The sequence below is a fragment of the Leptodactylus fuscus genome, chromosome 6, assembly GCF_031893055.1.
Source record: "Leptodactylus fuscus isolate aLepFus1 chromosome 6, aLepFus1.hap2, whole genome shotgun sequence".
NCBI classification, from domain to species: Eukaryota; Metazoa; Chordata; class Amphibia; order Anura; family Leptodactylidae; genus Leptodactylus; species Leptodactylus fuscus.
Window position 1 is genome coordinate 152,381,928 of NC_134270.1, and position 27,809 is coordinate 152,409,736.

At 45.2% G+C, this 27,809-nt stretch overlaps 1 protein-coding gene across 3 annotated transcripts in view; it reads right to left on the reverse strand.

Moving 5' to 3' along the window:
• Nucleotides 1-27,809, reverse strand: part of MIB2 (MIB E3 ubiquitin protein ligase 2) — a 70,382-nt gene that overhangs the window by 33,925 nt on the left and 8,648 nt on the right. For 2 of the 3 annotated variants that reach the window (XM_075277619.1, XM_075277617.1), the window contains exon 2: nucleotides 2,281-2,627. In XM_075277619.1, the coding sequence (XP_075133720.1) occupies nucleotides 2,281-2,527 (247 nt within the window). In that variant the 5' untranslated portion in view covers nucleotides 2,528-2,627. Of the gene's footprint in view, nucleotides 1-2,280; nucleotides 2,628-13,742; nucleotides 14,227-27,809 lie in introns of those variants that run through there. The other variant, XM_075277618.1, reaches the window with a different exon arrangement.

Consider the following 27,809-nt stretch of genomic DNA (forward strand, 5'->3'; position numbering starts at 1 on the left):
TCATCAGATCACCTGTCCCATAGACTGCAATACAACTGTATAGGCTGGTCACAGGCAAGCCTCAATAGTTATTTTCCTATGACAGGCCTAGAAACCTTCACAAATCTGCTGGCTGTTATAGACACTGGGCAGTTCCGCGATCTTTCCACAAGAGCCATACCAATGTCTAAATGTAGGGGGAGTAGTGAGTGCTGGGACAGGGAGTAAGGGGACACAGAGGGGAAATCGGGGCCTCAGATGCTCATAATTGGAAAGTCTCTGATTCAGGGTATTGGCACCGGGTCTCCTCTGTATAAAACAGCAGAGACCTGGCAGTTATGGCGACAGCTCGGCAGAGCAGAGCCAGCTCCATACTTTAAGTGAAGAGATCCGCCATAATATTATGGGTGATGTCTGCAAGTGGATTTTTCATACCGATAGTCCTATCCACTCCCGAAATACCGCACAGAACAGCTGTTCCGCCTGTTTCCTGGTGCCAGAAGCTGGTGCAGTGGACAGGGAATGCGAGGAGGCTGCGTCTATTCAAGTAATAATGGTAACTGTAGTCCCGCTGAACCGCCACTATAAAGTGCTATAGGAGCAGCCTATATATGATCCCCCCCATCCACTGCACCAGCTTCTGTCACCAGGAGGCTGCCCGAACATCTGATCTGTGTGGGGTCCGAGTGTCAGAATTCTGCAGGTTTACTGGAGACAGATCATCAATAAGAAAAATCTATTTGGGGCTGACCATCCCCTTTAAAGAGGATCAATCAGCTCTCCATACAGGTCTGATTTCTCATAAAATAGCAACGCTGGAGCATTTTTTCTTACAACTGTAGGTTTTTGAGTTCCTCTGTTATCCCTCCTGGAAATGAATGATACATTTATAATCGGATGTTGTTATTCTCTTTATCAATAGGCTATTGATTGACCCACAAAGTGTGTAGGGCAGGGGTGCTCACACTTTTTCACCATGTGAGCTACTTTATAAACTGACCAAGGGATAAGATCTACTACCCACTTCTTGTGGGCAGGGCCTGTTAGTGGGGAGCGGGGCCTGTGGGTGGGGAGCGGGGCCTGTGGGCGGGTGGAACGTGAGAGCAGGAGACAGCTCTCCGGTGTCTGCTTGTTAACAGTGCAGGCTGAGAATCATCTCTGGACACTGGCAGGCCGGGGCCTTGCACTCGTTTGCAGTCAGGGCTGCGGTGGCCCCGCCTGCAAGTGTCCAGAGATGACTCTCAGCCTGCGCTGTGAACAAGCAGCACCCCGGCTCCCTTCATCCCTAAGAGCGGGGAGCGCGTCATCCCCCGGAGCTGCTACTGCCCGGCCTACAAGTGTCCGGAGTGCTTGTTCACAGCGCAGGCTGAGAGTCATCTCCGGACACTGGCAGACGGGGCCGCCGCAGCCCTGACTGCGAACGAGTGCAAGGCCCCGGCCAGTGTCCAGAGATGATTCTCAGCCTGCACTGTGAACAAGCAGACACCGGGGATCCCTGGCAGCATCCCGCGATCGACCCATACGTCCTTCGCGATCGACCGGTAGATCGCGATCGACGTATTGGGCACCCCTGGTGTAGGGGAACCCTATGGCCAAGAGAATAGAAATAGTTGTCTATTTATTCATATATTTTCAAGGGGAATATAAAAAGGAATGTCCTAAAAAAATCCTCCAGCATTATTATGTTATGGGGAATAGAAAACTGACAGCTTTACATCTTAATTTTATGGCATTGCATTTCATTTATTAAAATTTCGGGCCATTTGGCTTTTGCAGCTTCTGTGCATCCCAGTACATAGCAAGCTGCAGAATGCCATTCACTAGAGAATTGGTCAGACAGAAAGCTCAGTCTCCAGTCCCCCCTCCTCTTTAGACCCTCCTTCTTCTCTTCTGAACAATTTTCTACGCTGATGTCTGACCGGATCAAAGCTTAGAGGAAGGGGCTGGAGACTGAGCTGTCAGGCAGTAAGTCGGACACATTTGCTAGTGAACGGCATTCTGCAGACTGAAATGTAATGTGATGCATAGAAGTGGCAGAAGCCAAACAGTCCAAGATGTTTAATTTAAAAAAAAAAATTTTTTAGCCTAAAATATAGAAAATTTATCAAAATTGATAACACAAACTGATTTTACCTTTGACCGTTAGGTCACATGACTGACAGCAGAATGAAAGCAAAACAATGGGAGGCAGATTTGGGGTGGAATTTGGAGGCGGAATCCATCCCAAAATCAGTACTAAATGACACCATATGAACTTGGCCTTACTCACTATTCACTGTCCACGTCTGAGTTGGTACATACCAGTCTGGGCATTGTCATACAGCAGCAGGTCATAAGCTCCTTGGAATCCAGTGCGATAGTTCGTCCTAGTGCCATGATCCCACTGAACAACTACGGTTTTATCAGGAGTGGTAGGGCTGCCTTGCCGTCCAATTTCCACGACGGTGCCCACACTGCCCTCGCCATTGTCCTGGTTGACCCATTTCCAGTCAACTCCTCGCACCACACGCATTCCCACTTGCATGGCTGCAGTGGGGTCCCAGTCCATCTCAAGCGTCCAGTGGAATTAGGGGGCACATTGGGAAGGATTGCAAATACTGAAGGTAGGGTTCTGGCACCGTTTCCGACACTGTATGGTCTATTCAACGCTGCAAAAAGAATACAAAAAAGTTAAGTAAACAAAAAATATCTACATTTTCCATATTAGCATAGATCATCTCCCAATCGAAAGATCTCTGCATCTATAGAGGCAACTTCTTCGCTTTGCTGGGGCTACCAGTGGGCATCAGAAGTCTTGTAGGTCAGGCAATAGTTCAACAGAAAAAGGCACTACAGCTACCTCTATAGTGCCACCTATTGGACAGCTACACTATGGGTCGACATCTGTCCTTTTAACAAATTTGGGATACAAAGCATACCAGAGTCTTCCCCCTTTGGAAAAGCCGCCATTCTGCAGACAGCACTTGACCCTCTTCAAAGCAGAGTAGGGGTACTAGTTGGCTCGGTAAGAGGCCTGCTCTGCACTGAAAGGGGGCAAGTACAGCTGTTTGCAGATAGGTGTATTTTACTTGCCCAACATTGAGTTATAGGTTAGCTATCCAGTAGGTGGCACTATAGACACAGGTAATTTACTCCTGGCTGTGAGTTAAAGGGGTTTTGTAGGTTAAAAATAATGTTGACCTGTCACTAATATCAGATTACACCTAGCACCCCCACCGATCATCTGTTCTCCGCAGCTAACACACAGAGAATGGAGCAGAAAGCAGACAGCGCTGTTCTCTGTGTAGTGGACAGATCAGGTGCTGCAGATCAGCTCCCATTCACTTGAGTGGGAGCCGAGCTGCAGTAATTCAGTTCTACCACTACACAAAGAACAGCGCTGTCTACTTCCTGCTCCATTCTCTGCTACTGAAAATAACTAAGTGGTCAGCATCAGACCCCTACAAATCTGACCTTACAATAGGTCATCAATATTATTTAACCCAGAAATCAATGTAATTTACAGGCCCTTTTCCCAGGTACATTGCTTGGACTCCCTTTAAAAACTGGCAGTTCCACAATAAGCAACAGTGGCCCCCTAGACCTACCAAAGGACTCTCACAAAGCCGACTAGTATCCTTTTCTGCTTTGACAAGGAGAAAAAACCCCAAATATCTGACTGTCCCCGTCCCACCATATATAATGGTAGAGGTATAAATTGACCTCATACAAAACATCTCGGTCCTATTTGTTGGCTTTCATCTATTTCTGACTAGTCAGGGACCAGCCTGAGGACTTAAGCTGATACTTCAGACTTTTAGCCAAATATTCATTCATTTAAATGCATTACGCCGGTGCGGTGTCTGGCGTCAGAGGTTTTCACATTCATCAACAACACACAAAAATCGATCTCATTATTACGCGAGTGATACCTCAGCTGGTAGGAAAAAGGATCTGCAAATGATTCAATACCTTCACCCAATGGGTGTACTACAGAGAAATAGCGCCCTCCTTCACTACCACCCATTTTTAATATCCTCACATACCATTGACTCCAATACTGCCCACTGCTGCTCCCAAATTCTGCAAACTGGGGTCTTTTGTGAACTCGAGCCCCAGAAGTTGCCCAGGATCATGGCTCCTTTCTGACAGTCACAGTGCCACATCTGCCCACAGGATGTTGGTAGTACTGCAGCTCTACCCCATTCATTTAAAGGATTATTCCTATCCTGGCTGAGGAAGGAATAACTGTCTGAAAGTCAAAACCACCAAGGTGGAACTTAAACTGGTGACCGTAACCTATCTATCTGCGGTCTGTTGTGGTGATAGACTCCCTTTAAAAAGGACTTTACATGTTCTCTAACACCAGCGGTGCTATATATATATTGCAGGTAAGATGATAGTACATTGAATTCTCTGCAACCACGGCAGATTCCGGCTGTCAGTGTCAGCTTTCCATCAGTATATAACACGGCCGGTGTTAGAGGACATGAAAGCTCCTTTTAAAAGGGAGACTATCACCAGAACAGTCCGCAGATAGATAGGTTAATGTCATCAGTGCCTCCATTGCTGTTTTTGTGAATATGCAAATGAACTCTATGAAGCACTGAGGACATGGCCAAGTCATGGTGCAATGACCATACCTCATTGGTGCAATGACAATGACCTTGTTGCTCCAAAGAGCTCATTTGTACATTGACAAAATATGTAGGCAAAGGAGGCAGCGATTCACAAGGAGACAACACTGTCTAGGTGACACTAACCTATCTATCTGCAAGGCTGGGTTGACATGCTGGGGTCTGGTGACACTGTATGATTCAGGTGGCCCTAACCTATCTATCTGCAGGGCTGGATTGACATTCTGGAGTCTGGTGACACTGTATGATTCAGGTGACATTAACCTATCTATCTGCAGGGCTGAGTTGATATGCTGGTTCTGGTGACACTGTATGGATTCAGGTGACCTTAACCTATCTATCTGCATGGCTGGGTTGACATGCTGGAGTCGGGTGACACTGTATGGATTCAGGTGACCTTAACCTATCTATCTGCAAGGCTGAGTTGATATGCTGGGGTCTGGTTCGAGATTCCCTTTAAGGATAAATTGCCATGCCACTGGACACAGGATAACCTTAAAGTGTGGAAAGTTAAATCAGACATGACATGGTAGACTGAAAGTTATTATAATCTTCCCATTTATCTTGCACAGAGTTGGCACTCCATATACCCGCCAACTCTATGCAAACAAAAAGAGAGAAAATAGTCAAATCCCGGAGACAGATAGATGAAATAACGCACAGTTCACTGAAGCAACGCGGCTTAGATCAACAATAGCAAACTAATAAGAGGGATGTCATATCAGTGATCTGTACTGGAACTCATCCTATTATACTAAGAATCTCTCCATTATCTGTAATCTCACATAAATCACAATACAGCAAAATAATAGGAGCCTTATCCGTCTGAATAAAACAAGCAAACAATACGATAAGATAGGAAATATACTTTATTACATTAAATACTTCCTAAAAGTATATAGATGGATATACTGAACAGCCCAGCGCGCTCCTCCGGACATCTCTGTTCTCATTTCCAATTTGGGAAGGGACCGTGAAAACTCAGCAATAGATCGAGAAGCGAATCTTAAACTTTCTACCTTGAGACCATCGTGGTCATACCTCAAAAAAATGACTGGCTAAGGCTGCATTCACACTACCGTTATTACAGTCCCTTGCTGTCATCCATCATAGGACATTATCCGGTTTGTAAGATTGACAACCCCCACCGATCGCCGGTACCAAGGCCGTCCGTTCACTCGCCAGGAGCAGCGAGTATAGGTACTGCACCGCTGCCCCATAGACATCAACTTGTACGGCTCTCCCGCGCTGCCAAGGTACCGGTGTTCTGAACCCTGGGACCCCCGCAGATCTAATATTGATAGCTTAACCTAAGAATAGGCCATCCATTATAGAAACCAGAAATCCCTTTAATGGTAGTAGAGTAAAGGACACAGACAAAACCCCCACCGTCTGTGTCTGTTCCCATTGACTATAATGTAAAAAAAAAACATGATGGACACTCAAGTGAAAAACTTGATGGAAGCTTCTGTCATGTTTTTACATTGTGGTGAATGTAGACAGGCACCTGACGCAGAAGGCTTCGTCTCCGTTTATCATTTAATGTCCGTTGATCTCATCCTGTGACAGAAGAGAGCAACAGACATTGAATAACAATAGTGTGAACTCACTCTTAGAGCAGACTAACACAATGGACAGCATACTAACCAAGTTTGACACTGGTAAAGTAGGGACATTTAGGGTATGTTCACACAGCGGAATTCAGAAATCCACCCTGAATCTGCCTCACATTGCTTTCAATAGGAAGCAGAGATCAAAGCAGGACACTAAAAAAATATCGTCCTTTGCGATTGATTCTAGAAATTAGGGATGGTCCCAACATTGGGACAGGTGCAACTATGGAAGCGTCATGGAATGGAGGTCAACATGTCTACCCTACTTAAAAGTGATGGTGTTTGCTTCTATCCATCATCTATTAGCCAGAGTATAGAAAGCCAACCAAGGGTGCCACTTTCCCTACAGCAGGAGTCCCCAACTACCAGTCCATATACCAGGGCGGGGTCGTTGGAGGGTCTTTGCCTGTCTGCGGGGTGGTGGGCGGGCCTCAGTTTTAGCTGGATACTTCACGCTAGGCTACGTTGATATGGTAAGGACGCCGAACTACCCGATAGTTTACACGTTACCATAATAACGTGGCCTAGCGCGAAGTATTCAGCCTCGGTGTCACTTATCATAGCAACGTGGCCTAGCACGAAGTATCCAGCCTCGGTGTCTATCGATTCACCATGTCTTATGTCACTACCACCTACCAGAGCCTTCCCCTATACACGCCTATAATCTCACCCCCATATGACCAAAGCCCTGCCCCATGCCTCACCCCCACCCTGCTCTACCGGGTCATGGAAAAATGGTCTTGCTTGAAGCCTGTCCCCGATGCAAAAAAAAGTTGGAGACCACTTCTCTAGAGGACCCAGCAGATCCATGTGTTAGACTGCTTTCACATCTACATTGTCGATCTGATATTTCCGTTCCATCATAGGTGCATGGTACATGCTGTTCTGTTTCCGTCACGTATGATGGAACTTGTAATGCAGGTGTGAACATAGCCGTACACAGACTGTCCAATCCTATGCTGGAGAGATAGGAGAGATAACAGGGGAAAACAGCTACAAACTGGATCTTTCACTCTGGATGACTGTACAGTAAGTATGTCTGTACTTAACCCTGATAGCCCACTTAATTTAATAGGAACTGTGTAATGTTTCATTCCACCTGTGGTGGCGCTGCAGAGAAAACTAACACTTTTGCTGCCAAGTGCCCCCAAAGTTTAACACCGCATACAAGTGACCATGTGCAGTATAGGGGTCAATGAAAAACGAACAGATTGGTATTTGTGTGCCATCGCTGGCCTATAAACTTGAATCAATGGACAGAGTTGCAAAAATGATCAGATATATGATCAGCTCCATAGTTTGTAGGTCTTTTCCACAGCCTGGACACAACGCTGTGTATGGATGTCTGTATGGGGTCAAAGAAAAAGTTTTTGGACGAACCCTAAATGGGTCCTAAACAATAAGCTCACCCTAAAGTGATCCCCTTTAATCTGTTGGCAGCATGTGCTTCATTTTCCTACAGTGCCCCTACACTGGAAAATAAAGTATTACAGCCTATCTGTAACTTCTCTCCGCTGAATAAAAAAAAAAATCCATTCTGCCTATTAAAAGTATTCTCCTCGGGGACTGAAATGACCTGCGACAACCACCAGACTGTGAAATGGGACTAGGAATAACAGTCCGCCTCAATCTAAATTTAACTTTTATAAAAACAATAAAGAATAGTAACAAAAATAGCGGTACAGAGTCAAACGTCCCCTGGAGACGCGCAACAAAAATGCAAGAACTAATTTTGTTTTTAATCCAACAAATCAATAAAAAAGGAACCAAAACAATAAGAGGAAATTAGATAGAACCTGGTCCAGGGAGGAATGTCTTCATAGTGACCAAGATGGAAATCTAAACTGCAGGTATTGCCCAGGCAGACAGAAAGGATTAGGACGGAGATGAGATGGAGACCTTGCAGGCTGCCAATGTAAGGGCTTAGTACACACTTAGCATTTTTTGTTGTAGCCAAACTACACAAAAGTGGACATTTTTATGTAAGCTTACAGGGCCATTTTAATACATTAGGGGGCCCAGTTCAAACTAGGTTGTAAGTGCCCACCCATATAATTTAATTTCCCTATAACTAGCCCCCATATGAGGTCCTCGTCCTCTCAACCACCAATGTGACACAAAATAACACCCCCAAAGAATATGCATCTGACGGTGTTCCCCCAGACCTGAAGGCTCCGACGGCAATGATGTCTGTGGCTCGACGCTCATTGTGCTACCTTGTAGCAGACATCATCAACCGAATAGCTAGAATGTCCATGCTCCACCATTGTATTCAACCTCTATCTGTGTCCTAAAGACATAGATAGAGTTAAAATCACTGCCTGCTGTCCAAATGTTAGGGAATTGCTAGGACAGCAATTCCCCAGTAGCTGTTGAACCCTGGGATGGGACACAAGAGACAGTGAGCCCTAAGCTGAAGCCCCCAACTGTCCCTTCCTATTGCCAGGCCCTATCCTATGTAATAGGCGGCAACCACGAAGACAGTCCCTTCCTGTATATGTGAGACACAAAACGCAGACAAGACGGACAACAACAAAGGGAGGTCAGCTAGCCAAGGGTCAGTAACAGTCGTGTGATGCAGTGCCAAATCGGAGTCCAAAGAATAGTCAGTAGGGAAAGCCAAAGGTCAAGGATTAGAATGCAAGCAAAAATAGTGACAGCAAGGAGCAAGTACACACAAGGCAATAGCAAGCCCTGGTGTGAATGAGAGCCAAGACTAAATAGGGGAGGAAGAACCCGCCCTGAACCTGACAGGAAGGCAGGCTGTCAATCACAGGCAAGACAAAATTTAACCACTTAAAGGACAGAAGCAACAAGGGCAGAAGACGGGTGTGGTGCAAATACAATCACAGAACTAGAGCCGTGTTCACACAGTGCATCTAAAAACTTTAAGCAAATTATCATCCTGCACACGCCTCCTGCGTTGCAGCACGTGAGCAGAGGGTGGCGCAGAGACCCAAACAGGACTGTCTACCAAGTACCTGTTGTTCTACTTCTGGCTCCTTGGCTCCTATTTTGCTTACACTCCTGTCTTATCCTCTGACCTCTTTCATTCCTGACCAATCTCTTGGTGACAACCATTGGCTCTCTTCTCAACAACGTTCCAGCTGTGTCAGCGATACTGACCCTAATCCAATAATTAGGACTGGGAGAATCCCCTAATGACAATATCTTGTCTCCTACCCAAGCCAGTTATTGTGGTAGTTGCCGCATACAACCCTTGGCTTTATATGTCAGTCACGGTGAACACCTGCCGCTTCTGAATGTTTGTTCCAGTCTCATTTCCTAGAAAATCCTTTGTGCTCCTCTGCCTGTCCTGCTGGAGATAATGTTTGAGGTTCACAATAGGTAGACAATAGTAAAATTTGGCTGTGTACAATTAAAGGGACTGCCAAATCCACTCAATTAGGTATCAACAAGCCCCACCTATCTAGTGACTGGAGAGATGTCCATTCTGAAGATACTACGATGGTGGTACAACTAGACACCCTACTACATCTCATCCTAACAGCCATATCTGAGGAACGTGATGGGACTCCTTTCCCATTCATTGTAATGGGTTGCAATGGAGGAGACAAAAAGACCAGAAGAACCAGATAACCTCAATCTATAGATTTCTTGCAACTGGGAGCCCCAATGGTCTGCTTTTATATGTTGCGCATTAAGGTGTCCACTGAATTCCAGCGATGCCCACTCTTGTAAGTGGACGTCTCCATTCCCCCATCTAAAACCTTTATCTTGGGGTTAGATGGGGGAAAATCTCAGACTGAAGATCATAAATTATATATATATTTTTTTTAAATGTAGATTGTGAGCCCCACATAGAGCTCACAATGTACATTTTTCCCTATCAGTATGTCTTTTTGATGTATGGGATGGAAATCCATGCAAACACGGGGAGAACATACAAACTCCTTGCAGATGGTTTTTTGCCCTTGGCGGGATTTGAACACCAGGACTCCAGCGCTGCAAGGCTGCAGTGCTAACCACTGAGCCACCGTGTGGCCCCCAAATTATATTTACTCATAATTGTTGTAGTTGTTTTCTGCATTGGTCAGATGATTTAAAGGGAACCTGTCAGATCGATTTGGGACTCTAAACTAAAATAAAAACCTTTATCCTTAACTCATGAGACATTCCCTTTAACAGGTCACAGATGAAGACAATCCCTTTAAGAAGAAATAATCTCTACATGTCCAATTTTTTTTGCTAAAATCTAAAATAGTCCTGGCAGTGTTACTGTGATATAGTTAGGCTAAAGATCAGGAGCAGAGGAGACTATGACGCAGGGGGCGGTGGTGGGGTGGAAGTGGTGGGGTTGTGTTAGAGGAAAATGACCTTTACTATTATGTCAATAGCTGCCGGCAATGAACCGTGGATTCACAAGGCCCGGCCATGTGCCGCCGTTACATCACAGCAAACATTATAGCTAACCAGCAGAGCACATGTATGGAGAGCTTTAATCCTTGCTTACAAATGACAAGGCAAACCAGGCATTAAAGGGATTCACCAGATAATGCTGCTTTGCTGACACAGGCTGTGAATGGGTGTAGCACTGAACTATGGAGACCTGGAATAAACAACTTAGGTTTCAGCAATGGCGCTGAGAGAGTTAAGTGTACAAGCCAGTGCAAAAAAAAAAATAAAAAAAAATCAGAAAGTCTGATATGCCATTATTACTTCTTCCTTTTTTATTACTAAGCATTGTGCCCTATGGGGCTGCCTATCATCCATGACAGCATGAACAGATATAAAATATTAAAGGGGTGGTCCCAGGAAAAGATATGGCCTCTTAGATCAGGCAGAATATAACACTTTTCTATTGGAATCATGTAAGAAAATGCTCTAGCATCTACACATTGCTGTTACAGGCCTGTTATTGTGCCCCGTGGTGTTCTTCGGACTCTTCTCACCTAATCTGTCCACTGCTGGTGGTCACACATGCTCAGTAGCGCAATCCCTCCACCTGTATATGAGTGGCGCAGTAAATTGTGCTATGCAGTCCAGCTCATAGGTATCAACAAAATGGAAGTAAATGGAATTAAAGGGGATGTCTGACACAAGACCTTTGGACCTAAGGAGAATACCATAGCAAAAATGTTATATTATTCTATGCTACAATTATGTTTCCTCCCAATGTTTACACCGCTGAGCAGCTGAAAGCAAGAATATATAGGTATTACTATTTTGTGCCATGGAGTAGAGGATACACACACAAGATCCATCAGTAGTGAGTAAAAAGACTTCCATTTTCCATTGGCCTTTTCTGTCACCCTCCAATACTCAACAACAATAAGCATTGGAACATGTACACATGACACCTACAGGAGCTTTTGACTGCCTATTCTAAAGCCATAGGCATTAATATAGAATTGGTCCCACTATGCAGATCAAACCGCTTCCACTCTTCTGGGGAGGCTTTCTACAACATTTTGAAGTCTACGGGAATTTTGGCCAATCCATCCAGAAGACCATTGGTCAACTAGTGATGTTGGGCGAGATAGCTTGGCTCACATCTCTGTTCCTGTTCATCTGATCCCAAAGGATGACATCAGGTCTCTGTTAGGCCTAGTCAAGTTCTTCCACACCAATATAGACTAACCATGTCTTTTGGGCCATACTTTGTACACAGGGAGTAGAAAAGGGGATTCCCCAAACTTTTCCCACAAACTAGGAAGAATACAGTTACCCAAAATGTCTTGGAATAATGAAGTATCAAGATGTACCTTCATCGGAACTAAGGAACCTAGGCCGACCCCTGAAAAACACCCTTAGAGCATTGTCCCACCTCCACCAAACTTTACAGGTGGCACAATGCAGTCAGGCAGGTAATGTTCTCCTGGCCATCACCAAACCAAGACTGATCCACCCGATTGCAAGACAGAGATGTGTGAATTGTCAGTCCACAGAACATGTTTCCACTGCTCTATAGTCCAGTGGTGGTGGCATTGTCCTTATTGCACTCCATCCTCACCTTTCATTGTGCTTGGTGATGTAAGGCCTGTATGTAGCTGGTCAACCATGAGAAGCCAAGCATGAAGCTCCTGGTACACAGTTTTTTTTTTTTTTTTTTTTCCCTATCAGTATGTCTTTTGGAATATGGGATGGAAATCCATGCAAACATGGGGAGAACATACAAACTCCTTGCAGATGGTTTTATGCCCTTGGCGGGATTTGAACACCAGGACTTCAGCGCTGCAAGGCTGCAGTGCTAGCCACTGAGCCACCGTGTGGCCCCGGTACACAGTTTTTGTGATGACGTTAAAGAGGTTGGCCAAAGTTCTGAGGTAATCTGACCAGTGGGACCCCCACCAATAACAAATATAGGGGTCCATGTTCCCCTGGGGAAATAGGACTTCCACTCTTGTGATCACCACCAATCAGCATGTTATCCCGTATCATCATGTTATCCCATTAATGGTTCACATGCATGATGACATCACATTGTATTTAGCAGGGCTTTGGATTCCATAGGCCAAATCACCGACTCAGACTCGTTCTCTATTTTTCCACAGTCCGACCAGCAGACACTTTAGATAGCTGGTGGCTGAGGGTGCATGTGTTCTGAGTACAGAAAAGTGAGTAAGCTGTTTCCAGGCACCAATGGCAGCTGCATATAAGGAGTGGGCATGTTGAACTCCAACACTTGCCATCAGGGAAAGTTGAGAGACCCCCATAAACATTAGACAGTTACCTGGTTCTACTAAAATTGGATGGTCTATACGACGCTGATCTAATGTGTACGGCCGCCATAACACCATGTGTTGGTAAGTAACCATCCTGAACAATTTCCATAAATAGGCCTTGGTTATATTACTTCCTATTGCTTACAGTATATGGCACCTGCACGTTCTGTAGCACTGTACAGAGACAGCCATCACATACATCAGTCCCGGCCCCTGTTGGCCTCACAAGATAAGGTCTCTACTTCAGGCAAGACGTCCTAGTAAGCAATTTAACTCATCTGTAAGTTTTTAGGTTTTGGGAAGAAACTTGCCACACTCGAGAAGACCATGCTAACCCCGTGCAGGTGGAGCCGGACCTGAACCAGAACTCCATAGTGTTAACCACTGAGCCACCATCCTGCTAACTAATACTACCATGCCAAACCGCTGACTCCGACTCCTTCATAAATGGTGATATAGTACCACCATATAATATATATATATATATATATATATATATATATATATATATATATATATGTATATATATAGCACACACCTTGAGCTTTATATACTGTATACATGCCATACGCAATGCATGTCCTGATTTTTGTCTATACAACCAAGACCAACACCTCTAAAGGTATTGGCACGTCAACATATATAAACAAATATATATATATATATATATATACCATATAGCCAACTACAAAAACACAAACTCAAAGCAAAAACCAGATGACACTCAGACATTCATAGCAATAAGATAGAATGACATTAACCCTTTACTATCTCCAGACCAGCTATAAGACCCCACATCGCCCCCCTACCAGGCTCCGTCTTACTGCTCTCCCCTACTGCTTTCTTACCGTTCAGCCATAGCAGCCCTTAAATAATATGTTGAGTTGTGATTGGAGCAGGGAGAAGAGTGGAGCAGATATTAATACGCCGCTGTTGTCATGTTCTCCGACAGGCGAAGGTGGTCACATCAGGATGTGGAGTGTTAAGAGACTGGACTTTCTACACTTCACGTTGCAATGGTTCCCCGGGTCAGATTAGGTTCTGTGACTCTGACTGTGAAAGAGTAAAACCTCTGCAAATACAGGAAATGATAATAGGAGACAAGCCGCAAGCTGCACCAACCTTCAATGTGGCTGCCAAGTGGAAGGCAGCAAGGATACGAGAGGGATAACCTCAGGGCATTGCATTCTATTGTCCCATAGCTGGAAAAATAAAGGAGGAGCAGTTTAAGCAGGCAGCAGACTGTGATATACTTGGCTACCCCTGGGGTGAGTGTGGGGCCCAGCACAAGCCTGGTGTCTGATACACAGATGTCATAGCATGACTGACTTACAGCTACCCCTCCTCTCATTGCAAATGCAAATCCCGGAGATAGCAGGCGGAGCAGGCAGGATGCTGCAAGTACCATGAAAGCCTAATGTAGTGACAGTGCAATAAATCTGCGGGAGGAGATAGGGTCGGGTTCACACACGGGCAGAAGTGGGAAAGTAAAAATACCACTATCATAACATGTACACTACAGAGATAAAAAATGCTGATAAACGATTGCAAAAGTCTGTATAATACGTGGAGTTATGGGGTACCACGTGTTTATTATATTGTGTTTTTACTCCAAGAGGGATCGCATGACAAGGACGCCTCGATTACAGCAACGCATTACTAATCTGTCCTGAATGCAGCAGCCAGGCTCATCTTTCATCGATGACTTTACCCTGTGCCAGTCACTGCTTGCCCAATTACTTTACAATTTAAGGAAGACCTTTCATTACCCCCACCAATTCCAGTTTCTTGAATCCCCTACAGTAGGCGCCACTCCAATAATTCTGGCACAGTTGGGATAAGTTCTCTAGCCCCCTGTTTGTTTCAGCACCCAATATGTTAGACAGGCTCTCGACTGTCAGATGGGTGGTCCTGGCCTGGCACAGAGAACGGCAGAGAACCTATTTAGCATATTGGGTGCTAAAAATTACAGCAGAAAGAGCTCAGGAGTGGCGGGGCTAGAAAAAGAAATCATAACTGTGCTATTATTAGTGGTACAAAGATGCAAAGAACCGGAACTGGTTTGGCCAGGTGGAAGGTCCTCTTTAATATTGCTCTCACCCACAAAGGTCTCCACGTTCTCTTCCCACTACTCTACCAATGCTCGAAATTCTGCCAAGGATCCTAGAATTACATCCTCCATAAGCAAAACACCCTGCTCCCATCCCCAAGGCTTTTCCAGTGCTGCACCAGTTTTCTGGAATGCGCTACTCCAGATAATCTGATCAATTCCACCATGTCCAGAGTTGTATTTGTGCCCTACTTCACTTAAGACAAGCCTTTACCATCTCAGAATTATTATATAATGATATCATTATTTTTAGTCCTCACAACCTGATCATTTATCAGTATCCGCCAGACTCCGTGCAGCCTAATGCACTTCATATCTGGACATACACAGATACTGGCTGGTGACTAGCTCTTGTATGTATACTACCCTATGGTACACACTACGCCAAACCACAGGGAATTGGCCGAACGAAAGTACTGCAGCTCAGCTTTCAATGACCTCAGATTAAAATAAACCCCTCATTACTGCTCCTCGTCCTGCTCAAATGAAGGGGTTAAGAGGATATCGTCACTCCTTAGGGAGAGACCAATATTTAGGTGTGTGGAGTCTTATTAAGCCATAGACGCTCCACTGTGAAGAGGATCATGGGAAGAATATGCAAATCTGTCTTCCATGATGTAAATAGGAAGACAGTGCCTCAGTCATGCATCCCAGTAGAGGATTCTCCCTTTAACATCATGCCGACCTTCCCAGAGGCCTTTGCTGCAAATGATGTGGAATTTTACCAAGCCAGTCTTCTCAGCCGAGGACAGTTGTTTCGATCTGATTGGATCTCTTCAGCCCGGCGCAGAGAAGACTGACTTGGCAGAGGTGAGAGGCTTCTAGACAGGGTTAAGGGGATATCGTCACTCCTTAGGGAGAGTGGGCTGCATGACTGAGGCACTGTCTTCCTATTTACATCATGAAAGACAGATTTGCATGTTCTTCCCATGGTGCTCAAAGGAAGTAAATCAGAGTGGGAAAGCTTTATACCTGCGGCAGAAAGATGTCTGCGGTGGATTTTGCTTGGTGGGTCCCACTGCAAAATCTTCCATGTGCTTCCTTACAGATCCTGTGGAGAGGAAAGTCTTGTACCACCAACAGCAAAGGTATTATGTCCCAAAGCCATAGTGGCGCCTGTACACAGTATTATGTCCCATAGTGGACCCTGTACACAGTATTATGCAACATAGTGGCCCCTGCACACAATATTATGTCCCATAGTGGCCCCTGCACACAGTATTATGTCCCATAGTGGACCCTGCACACAGTATTATGTCCCATAGTGGCCCCTGCACACACTATTATGCCCCATAGTGGCCCCTACACACAGTATTATGTCCCATAGTGGTCCCTGCACACAGTATTATGCCCCATAGTGGCCCCTTCACCCAGTATTATGCCCCATAGTGGCCCCTGCACACAGTATTATGTCCCATAGTTCCCCCTGCACACAGTATTATGTCCCATAGTGACCCCTGCACACAGTATTATGTCCCATAGTGATCCCTGTACACAGTATTATGTCCCATAGTGGCCCCTGCACACAGTATTATGCCCCATAGTGGCCCCTACACACAGTATTATGCCCCATAGTGGCCCCTTCACCCAGTATTATGCCCCATAGTGGCCCCTGCACACACTATTATGTCCCATAGTGATCCCTGTACACAGTATTATGTCCCATAGTGGTCCCTGTACACAGTATTATGTCCCATAGTGCCCCCTGCACACAGTATTATGTCCCATAGTGACCCCTGCACACAGTATTATGTCCCATAGTGATCCCTGTACACAGTATTATGTCCCATAGTGGCCCCTGCACACAGTATTATGCCCCATAGTGGCCCCTACACACAGTATTATGCCCCATAGTGGCCCCTTCACCCAGTATTATGCCCCATAGTGGCCCCTGCACACACTATTATGTCCCATAGTGATCCCTGTACACAGTATTATGTCCCATAGTGGCCCCTGCACACAGTATTATGTCCCATAGTGATCCCTGTACACAGTATTATGTCCCATAGTGGCCCCAGTACACAGTATTATGTCCCATAGTGGCACCTGTACACAGAATTATGTCCCATAGTGATCCCTGTACACAGTATTATGTCCCATAGTGGCCCCTGCACACACTATTATGCCCCATAGTGGTCCCTGTACACAGTATTATGCCCCATAGTGACCCCTGCACACAGTATTATGTCCCATAGTGGCCCCTGTACACGGTATTATGTCCCATAGTGGCCCCTGCACACAGTATTATGTCCCATAGTGGCCCCTGCTCACAGTATTATGTCCCATAGTGATCCCTGTACACGGTATTATGTCCCATAGTGGCCCCTGCTCACAGTATTATGTCCCATAGTGATCCCTGTACACAGTATTATGCCCCATAGTGGCCCATGTACACAGTATTATGTCCCATAGTGGCCCCTCCAAACAGTGTGATATTCCATCTTTTATAATATTTCAATTTTTGCCACTCGCTAGCCATTATTATACTGTTAGGTCTCTTCAGACCCCAGAGTATAATAACTGGAAGACCAAGAGAGGTGACAAACATGCAAAGCAATGTTACTCACCTTCCCTGTGCTCCGCGACGGTCCTGTGTTCTCTTCAGCGCTTCTCCCTGACATCGGCAACCTCCAATTGGGTTGTAGGGATCATGTCAGTGTCATTATACCTAATGACCCCCTACGTGATCCCTGAAGCCCTATCAGCAATCTTTTACTTCAGGCAAGAGCGCCTGCAGAGCACACAGGGTCCGCTGCGAAGCGCAGGGAAGGTGAGTAACATTGCTTTTTATTTTTCATCACCTCCGCTTATTAAACTCTGGGGTCTGAAGAGACCCCACAGTATAATAATAGCTGTTTCGTTTCGGCTAAGTTTGGTCCAATCGAAACAGCTCAGTGAGGACTCGGCCTGTCGTGCCAGGGAAATAAGGCTCGCGCGCCACTCCTGGCACACATGGTCATGTTCTATGGAATAATATTCATCACCTTTCAATTGCTTAGTATAAAGGCCTGTAGGGTAATGGTGGGGTCTACAGGTGCAGTCCAAAAAACACAAGCCCCTACCTGATATATTGTTAACTATTACTCAATTCTTATTAACAAAGGCTGTACCAGTTCACCACGTCCTCCCTCTGATACGCCATGGACTGAGACATCTCCAAGGCTAATTTCGGATGATGACGTGGGCGGCCAGTGCTCATGAATATATTCTAATGTGTCCATATGTCACCACAACTGCTCCTTTATGTAGCCTTACTTACAGAATAGAGAACAGATCCTTGGTTCAAGTCAGAAATGGAAACCTGCCCGACAGCAAAAGTGTCTACAGTTAACTGAAAAGTTATTTCTATTAATGTGGGCCCTTGTTATATGCCTTATAGGACTATAAGGAGCTAATATAGGGTGTCTAGTATGGCTCTGGAGACCCCCAGGTATGCATTAATACCCTATAATGCTTTAAAGTAGAGAACATAATTTTCTTCACGTAATATTTCAGAATATTGAAAGGGATTTTCCAACACTAATATATTGATAACCCATACTTATATCAGATTGGTGGAGTCTGACACCCCATACTGCCACAATCCACTGGCTGCGTTGTTCAGGTGATCGCTGCAGCCTCTACCACTGCAATCTGTTGGAACCTGCAACTTGTTGGATGGAAAACAACATGGCGTTACTGAGGGAATATCATGTCAAACTAATCTTACTGATCAGTTTGACTATGTCACAAAAGTGTTGGCGTTGTGGATATGGCCCTCAAGGCACAGACACATAAAGAGTGAATAGATAAATTACTGAAGATTGGATTAATCCCTGGATAGTTCAAAGGATTTGCTGTTGGTTGATGAATAGATATCAGAGGGTTTTTGTCAATGGTGTGTATTCTGAGGACAGATAAGTCACAAGTCTTGATCTGGCTCATCTGATTCCAGCACAGCTGGAATTTTCTCTCTAGCCCCCACCATTCCTGAGCAACAAACACAGGCAGTTTTGGTGACTGATGTGATGTTAGAAGGGCGGTGTCAGTCAGGGTGTGTGATTCAGAGCTCCAATCAGATGCAGCCAGTGTCAGAGCTCAGAGTCGCACCCCTTGTCTGCTCCTGCCTGACACCGCCCTCCTAACAGTACAGAACCTAAGTAGTATATCAGGCACCAAAACGAACAGCAGTGATTGCTCAGGAACGGTGGGGACTAGAGAAAAAATTCCAATTGTGCCAGAATAAACAAAGTAGCGCCTATAAAATTATGTAAAGGACTTGGTACAGGTGGTGAAAGATCCTCTTCAGCTTATCTACTCATTCGTACAAGTGTCCCTGACCACAATGGGTTTACGGCAAGTGCTGAACCCCTGAAAGTTCCTGCCTTCGTGTTTAGAGAAAAACTTAAAAACTTTATAAATTTTTAATTTAAAAATAAAATGGTTACATATGGTATGGAGGAAAACCCCTTTAAAGTCTAGGAATATGGAGTTGTGCAACCAAAAATGTGAGGGATTTATCTCACTTCCTCTTGCATTTAATACACACAGTGATTTTAGGATGTAATTTGGCAGCAAGTTACATACAAGTCAGGACTTAACACCCCCAGACACTTAACAAGCCCCCCAACATGTTGCAAGTTTGCAAGTGAGTTGCAAGTTGCAAGTGAATCTGCAATCAAAAATACATTTACTGTGCACTCCGTGCAAACCGCTTGTAGCGATACAAGTCGTCACAATGTTGCCTCGTGATCACGGTGTTCTAATAGGTGAGCATATTTCTCCTGGGGCCTTTCATCCATAACCCTCTATTTGTTATAGCTGTCACATTTATTGCTGTTGTATGCGGGATACATTGTATATAGACAGTCCCTGGCTATTGACTCTCACCAGCAGAATTTGCACTTTACTCCGTCCTGTGTTTTGTAAACGCCTGAGCAATGAGTCAATGTGTCTGATGGAGCGGCTGCGCTTGTGAAGCACACTCGGCTCTGCTATGTCCATGTTTACACATGTTCAGGTCCGTTTATGAGACGCTCTGTTTAGACCAAACATTTCTGCTGTGTATACAGACAAGCAGATGTGATGTACGATACCGCTATAACAAACACTATGCTTACTGAGACCTTGTAATGTCTTCAGGAAATGTTGTCTATAATCTGCTGGGAAAGCTGGATGATGACGACGACTACGATCAATGGGAGGCAGATTCCAGCCAGGATGAGGCAGAATCAGCCCCAAATTCCTAAGGCTTCGTTTACAACTGTGTTCGAGTTTACATTCAAGGAGTCTGCTTGGGGACCCCCGAACGGAAACCTATAGCATTAAAAAGCGGTTACCTAAGGAAACCACATGGACCCCATAGACTATAATGGGGTCCGTGTGGTTTCCGCACGAAACATGTGCATAGAGAAGTTCTGCAAGCAGCACTTTTCTCTCTGCATGATTCGTGCGGAAACCACATGGACTCCATTATAGTCTATGGGGTCCGCGGGTTTTCTTAGGTAACTGCTTTTCATGTGTATAGGTTTCCGACTCTTCAAAAGGAAACCCGAACGCAGATGTGAAACGGGCCTGAGGCAAGTATAGTCCAGAAAAACTAAAGATGCACCAGATGCATCACAGTGGCTGGCGCCCGATGATATATCTGGTACATCATACAAATCTTAAGCTATGCCCCCTTTTTGGTAAGCCCAAACCCTTTCCTGACAGGTTCACCTCCTCATTTCATGAGTCACAAAAAGCCTGCATCACCTACTAAATCTGACGCAAAGCATACTTGTGCCCTGACAACAGCTTAAAGAGGTTGTCAGGGCACAAAATCATACTCACCTGTCCCTGGTGTTCCGGAGTCCTCCCAACGCAGTCCAGTCCTGATGCTCTGGTGTCATTTTGAAGTGAAATCACTGGCAGCGACGTCCCGAATCCCTTTTGCTGATTGGTCTCAGCGGTCACATGACCTCAGGAAGGGTCCCAGGAACGCACAGGTAGTGACATCCTGTGTCCTTTGCTAAGGCCGGTGATTGGTCACATGTGACCGGGACTTCCGCTGGAAAACAACAATGGACTGGCAGGTGTTGGAGCACCGAGGAAAGTGGAGCATGATTTTTTTTTTAAATTTAAAAAAATCTTTTTCACCTCCCCGGCCTATTTAAAAAATACAATTTTGTCCTGACCACCCCTTTAATAAATTTTCCCCATTGTTTACTATTTCAAATCTACAATTTTCTGAACCGAAGCCAGAAATATATTAAAAAAGATCGTGAAATGTAAAACAAGACCTCATGGACGTGACCAAAGGTGCAGCCCGAGGCTCTTCCGAGGGGGCTCTGATGCTCTGTTCTGATATTTATACAGCAGCTGGAAATGGAACCAAACCCCCATTGAAATCAATGGAAGACATAAGGCACTATGATGACACTCTGATGTCATCCAAGTGTGATCTGTTAAAAAAAATCGCCCCCCCCCCCTCGCCCTGCACCCTTGGGTCATGTGCATGAGAACTTGAACGTCCCCTTCCTGCTGGTTCAGTAGAACAGAAGGAGTTAATACGACTCACGTCTCTGCCCCACTTTCTATTTTCCAAGTGCTCTGATTTCCTTATGATTAATTTGATATGACCTATTAATTATATTTCTGTGTAATTGCCCCCCCATCCTTTTTCTACTGAGCAACCCCTGAGCTAACAGTAAAGCAGAGCAGGAAGCAACATGCCCTTTCTTCACGCGGATTCGGAATGGCGTCAGCGGCTCCAGACACCCTCCTGCTGAGGCCCATTCATTTGAACCTAATCAGGAGCAGGATGCCGTGATGGAATGCCGATGCATTGGCATCCCGTCGCCAATAGCCGCGCAAAAAACCTACACGGCGGAAAAGGTTTCCGCTGTGTGAACTTACCCTAAGCTCTCCAGAGCAGAATAACCCCATATATTATTATTCTATTACACATTTATGTACATTGTGAGCCTTCAGGCAGGATCTCTAGACTATAAGCTCTTTGAGCAGATTTCAGGTCAGCACAAGGCAGATGGATAGACATGATCCAGGGTTATATCACCGATCGCCATATTTGGGGTCAGGAAGGAATTGTTTTTTTTCCCTGACACTCAGATCTTCGGCTTCCTTTGGATCATCGGGTTGGGATTCCTATCTCAGGACCTTATTTATGGATGGTCAGATGAACCATCACAGGAGCTCAGACTCCATGGGCCAAGGGGCAAAATGGTGGCTCAGTGGTTAGCACTGAAAAGTTTCAGTTTTCCGGAACACTAAACTGTTGGGGTCATTCTACTGAGTTTGAGGGCCATTACACTACATGTTGGAGCACTGAGGGGGCCATTACACTACATGTTGGAGCACTGAGGGGGCCATTACACTACATGTTGGAGCACTGAGGGGGCCATTACACTACATGTTGGAGCACTGAGGGGGCCATTACACTACATGTTGGAGCACTGAGGGGGCCATTACACTACATGTTGGAGCACTGAGGGGGCCATTACACTACATGTTGGAGCACTGAGGGGGCCATTACACTACATGTTGGAGCACTGAAGGGGCCATTACACTACATGTTGGAGCACTGAGGGGGCCATTACACTACATGTTGGAGCACTGAGGGGGCCATTACACTACATGTTGGAGCACTGAAGGGGCCATTACACTACATGTTGGAGCACTGAGGGGGCCATTACACTACATGTTGGAGCACTGAGGGGGCCATTACACTACATGTTGGAGCACTGAGGGGGCCATTACACTACATGTTGGAGCACTGCGGAGGCCATTAGACTACATGTTGGAGCACTGAGGGGGCCATTACACTACATGTTGGAGCACTGAGGGGGCCATTACACTACATGTTGGAGCACTGCGGGGGCCATTACACTACATGTTGTAGCACTGAGGGGGCCATTAGACTACATGTTGGAGCACTGCGGGGGCTATTACACTACATGTTGGAGCACTGAGGGGGCCATGACACTACATGTTGGAGCACTGAGGGGGCCATTACACTACATGTTGGAGCACTGCGGGGGCCATTACACTACATGTTGGAGCACTATGGGGGCCATTACACTACATGTTGGAGCACTGAAGGGGCCATTACACTACATGTTGAAGCACTGCGGGGGCTATTACACTACATGTTGGAGCACTGAGGGGGCCATTACACTACATGTTGGAGCACTGCGGGGGCTATTACACTACATGTTGGAGCACTGAGGGGGCCATGACACTACATGTTGGAGCACTGAGGGGGCCATTACACTACATGTTGGAGCACTGCGGGGGCCATTACACTACATGTTGGAGCACTATGGGGGCCATTACACTACATGTTGGAGCACTGAAGGGGCCATTACACTACATGTTGAAGCACTGCGGGGGCTATTACACTACATGTTGGAGCACTGAGGGGGCCATTACACTACATGTTGGAGCACTGAAGGGGCCATTACACTACATGTTGGAGCACTGAGGGGGCCATTACACTACATGTTGGAGCACTGCGGGGGCCATTACACTACATGTTGGAGCACTGCGGGGGCCATTACACTACATGTTGGAGCACTGCGGGGGCCATTACACTACATGTTGGAGCACTGCGGGGGCCATTACACTACATGTTGGAGCACTGAGGGGGCCATGACACTACATGTTTGAGCACTGCGGGGGCCATTATACTACATGTTGGAGCACTGAGGGGGCCATTACACTACATGTTGGAGCACTGAGGGGGCCATTACACTACATGTTGGAGCACTGCGGGGGCCATTACACTACATGTTTGAGCACTGCGGGGGCCATAATACTAAATGTTGGAGCACTGAAAGGTCCATTACATGATTGTTCACAAAGGCCTTATGAAGCTTTATTTTGTTAACACCTATAAGTGATCACTACTTGATCGGGACATCTTCTCACCATTGGGTACTTCTCTAGAAAGGGTTGAGAATCACTGCAGTACAGCATGGGACAATTAAACGGAATCTAAATGGAAATGTTAATATTGGTCTTAAAATAAGATATAGGTTGACCATAATGGAATCCCCATTTCCTCATTGTCACCTTTACCCCCTTGCCTAGACAGGTGTCCGTATCTCTGATGCCTGGCCATGAATAAGCAGCTTTGGACTTTCTACATCAGGCAAGTGGCCGGGGCACAAGTATGCTGAGACAGATATTTTCTAGACAGAGGATAGCAGCAATCCCTTACTGAGATGAATAAATCCCTCTATAGGATTTAACAGGATTGAGAAATCTCCGGCCCGGCGATTGGCTAAATCAGGATTCAAGTGTTCAAAACCGAATTAAGAATGACTGCAAGCAAATGTCTTGGTGACATGATTAAGGAAGAACCGTTCTATAAATAGGCCGAGACAATAAGCCTCACTAAGTGTATTATCTAAGTCTCGGGACCTGGAGATGCGGTCATAAACGTTTGACACTGAGAATACAAATATTCTCTAGAATCTTAGAGTCAATGACATCAGCGAGTAGAAATGATACATAAATCACCGCAAAAACATGAAGAGGGCTCTCTGGGGAGGAATAAAGCATTCTCTGCACTGGTTAAGCTTTATTACTAATATACGCCTGGGTCTCCCACCGTCCGTGTGTGGAGGGCAGCAGGGGAGGCCGCAACTCTTGTTCCTGTTCTCCCCTGCAGCCGCTCCAATGGTTAGTGACATCACCGACTTCCCTCTGCTTATACTGCAGGTCCATTGAGTAGTGTGAAGTTGGCTGTCTGACAAAGTGAAAAAGCATAAGCAGGGGAGTCAGAGCAACAAGAGTTCTGGCCTCCCCAGCTGCCCTCCCTATAAGTAAACAAGGCGCCAGGGGATCAGGGTGTCTATTAGTAATAACACTTAACCATAGTAGGGCATGAACAGCATTGCTGCTCGGGAATGGTGGGGCTAGAGGAAAAATTTCAATTGTGCCAGAATCCATAGACTACGGTATTAAAGGGATTCTACCATTAAATTCACATTTTTTGTAGATCACACGTAGGAATAGCCTTAAGAAAGGCTATTCTTCTCCTACCTTTAGATGTCTTCTCTACGCCGCCATTCGGTAGAAATCCCAGTTTTCGTGTGTATGTAAATGAGTTATCTCGCAGCACTGGGGGCTGTCCCCAGCACTCAAACAGTACTAGGGGCGTCCCCAATGCTGCGGGAGAAATCTCCAGCGCCACCTCCATCTTCTTCAGGAACGGCCTTTTCACGCGTTTTCTTCCGGAGCTGGTTTCAAACGTCTAGGCCTCGGGCAGAGCCGACTGCGCATGCCCACAGGCCACAAGAAAATGGCCGCTTACTTACTGTGCAGTCTGCTCTGCCCGAGGCCTAAATTTCAGGATTTCTACTGAATGGCGGCGCAGAGAAGACATCTAAAGGTAGGAGAAGAATAGCCTTTCTTAAGGCTATTCCTATATGTTATCTATAAAAAAAAATTAATGGTAGAATCCCTTTAAAGGAGGACAAGAACTGGAATTGTTGAAGATGGTGAAAGTTCCTCTTTAAGTTGCATAAGTGATCTTCTAGGGAACTTGCTTTGGAGGGTGTGTAATTCTCAAAAAAATGTTCGTGATCGGTCAAATTTTAAAGTGTATCTATTGTTTCAGATGACTTTTCAAGATATTGATAAGATGTTATGTGTGCACATTTGTTATTCCACTATTTCTGATCATTATATGACTTACATTCTGCAGTTTGCTGGAGTAGTTCCCCCTCTGCATGCTATATCTGTAGCTGGTGGCTGAAGACTAGCTGCCATATACTCGCATAGTAACTATAGGAGAATATGCTTTATAATGGTCTCTCTCATATTTAGAATCAGCAGGACTCAGAATCAGTCAGGATCATGCAGGACATATACAGAGAAGTACTGAATGTACTGATGGGAGTGAAGTGCTTTGGTTGTGATAGAAAGCTTCTAAGTGTCTTTCTTCTCCTACGTTCTGATTTTCAGCTTACTCCCCCCCATTCTTCTTTCGTCTCACTAGACTAGTATTATACTTGGTTTTGTATGTAAATTCTCATATGGAATTAACAATGCTCTAAAATAATAAGAACAACGGTCTCAAACATTCTTTTGGACATTGAGTGCACAAGGAAACACATTGTGGACCAACCTAATCTTCCATTTTTTTTTAGTTATTCAGTAGGGAGTCCCACAATTTTAACATTCTGGTTCCAACACTACAAAGCCAGCCTGCTCTGCCTAGTAGAACATGATGAATGAGTCTATCAGTACAAAGGAACCTGAAAAAGTCAAACTCATTTAGCCCGACCATATCTAGTAGGATACCTGGGGCAGCAATAAATACAGGAATTTCAAGTTATAGTTGTGTCGGGGCACCCAATCCTGTGCTTACAGCAAACTGTAAGAGTGAGCTACGTACGGCAACCTCAAGAGTGTACAGGAAGTATACAGAGAAAATATGTGGTGAACTTGATGGACTTGTTACTATATAACTAGGGTTTTATGTATCAGAACATGAAAAAAAACACATCTGGTCTTCAAATTAGGGAAAATGACCTGAGATGACCAACAACACATGATAAACTATCCCCTGCCAGTATTTATTTAATAAAAACAAAAAATATGTGAAAAATTTAGTACATTCCTACTACTTCTATAAGAATTAAAGGAATTGTCCAGAAAGTTAAATTTACCTTCTTTCCTCCAACGGTTTCTTCATTCTGGCCTGGTTACGAGCCCAGGTTTCATGATCGGAACCAGTCCCTTACCCGGGGCACTGCATCTGCTCCCTCCTTTCCGGTTATCACAGGTAACTACTATACTTTACTATAGTCTGTCAGCCCTCATAGCACAAGGGGTCAGGAGCTGGTTCTGATCATGTGACCCAACGTTGGAACTACTGAGTCACGTATATAGAAACCGGCGGAGAAAAGAAGGTAAATTTAACTCTATGGAAAACCGCTTTAAGGAGAGTAAGTAGAGGCCGGGTGCAGATAATCAAATGGTTTGACTAACTGATTTCGCCTTTGACAATCGTGAAAATCTGTATAAGAGAAGATGTTTGGGCAGTTTGCTGGTCTGGAGCATTCAGGAATGTGTTAACACAATGCTAACGAGGAAAGACATCAGCAATGATCTTACAGAGGTAATGATTGCAGTCCATCAATCTGGGAGGGGAGTCTTTCACCGAAGGTTAGGGTCACCTGAATCAATCTAACAGTGTTTCACCACCTTGTGACCCTAACTTCTCCAGACAAGACAGATACACTTGTGTAGGTCCTATAACTCATGACTGCAAGACCAAACTTTCACGGTCCTTCTTTTTTCCAGACTGTAGGCATTGTGCATAGGAATAACCAAACATAACACAGTGGCCTTCATTCAACTGAAAGACCCAAGGCAAAAACGGAGAATATGAGTTCCTCTCCTTTTTCCTTCTCTGTTACTACTTTGATCCCATTCATAAGGGGAATTGTTATACATGCCTCTAACCCTAGAAACGCAGAAGAACCATCTCGGCACCGGATGAGCTATTATGTACAGGCTATTAGCTTTCTATAAATGTATTATTAGACTGTTAACTATGGATGGATGAGCACTATGGCTCGAAGCATAGGAAATTCATTAATGAAAATGTTCTCTCTCTGCCATTACTGCCAATTTCTGAGTATTATTAGAAATAGATGACTAAGTGATCCCCGCGTCTTACTTCTCACTTTATTTTCTGGTTGTCAGTGAAGACGCAACGCATCCTGACACCAATAATGACGCAAAACTATGGAGAGAAGACAAAGGCCCTGTTACTGGTCTACGAAATGGTTACTCCTAAAAGCTAAATGTA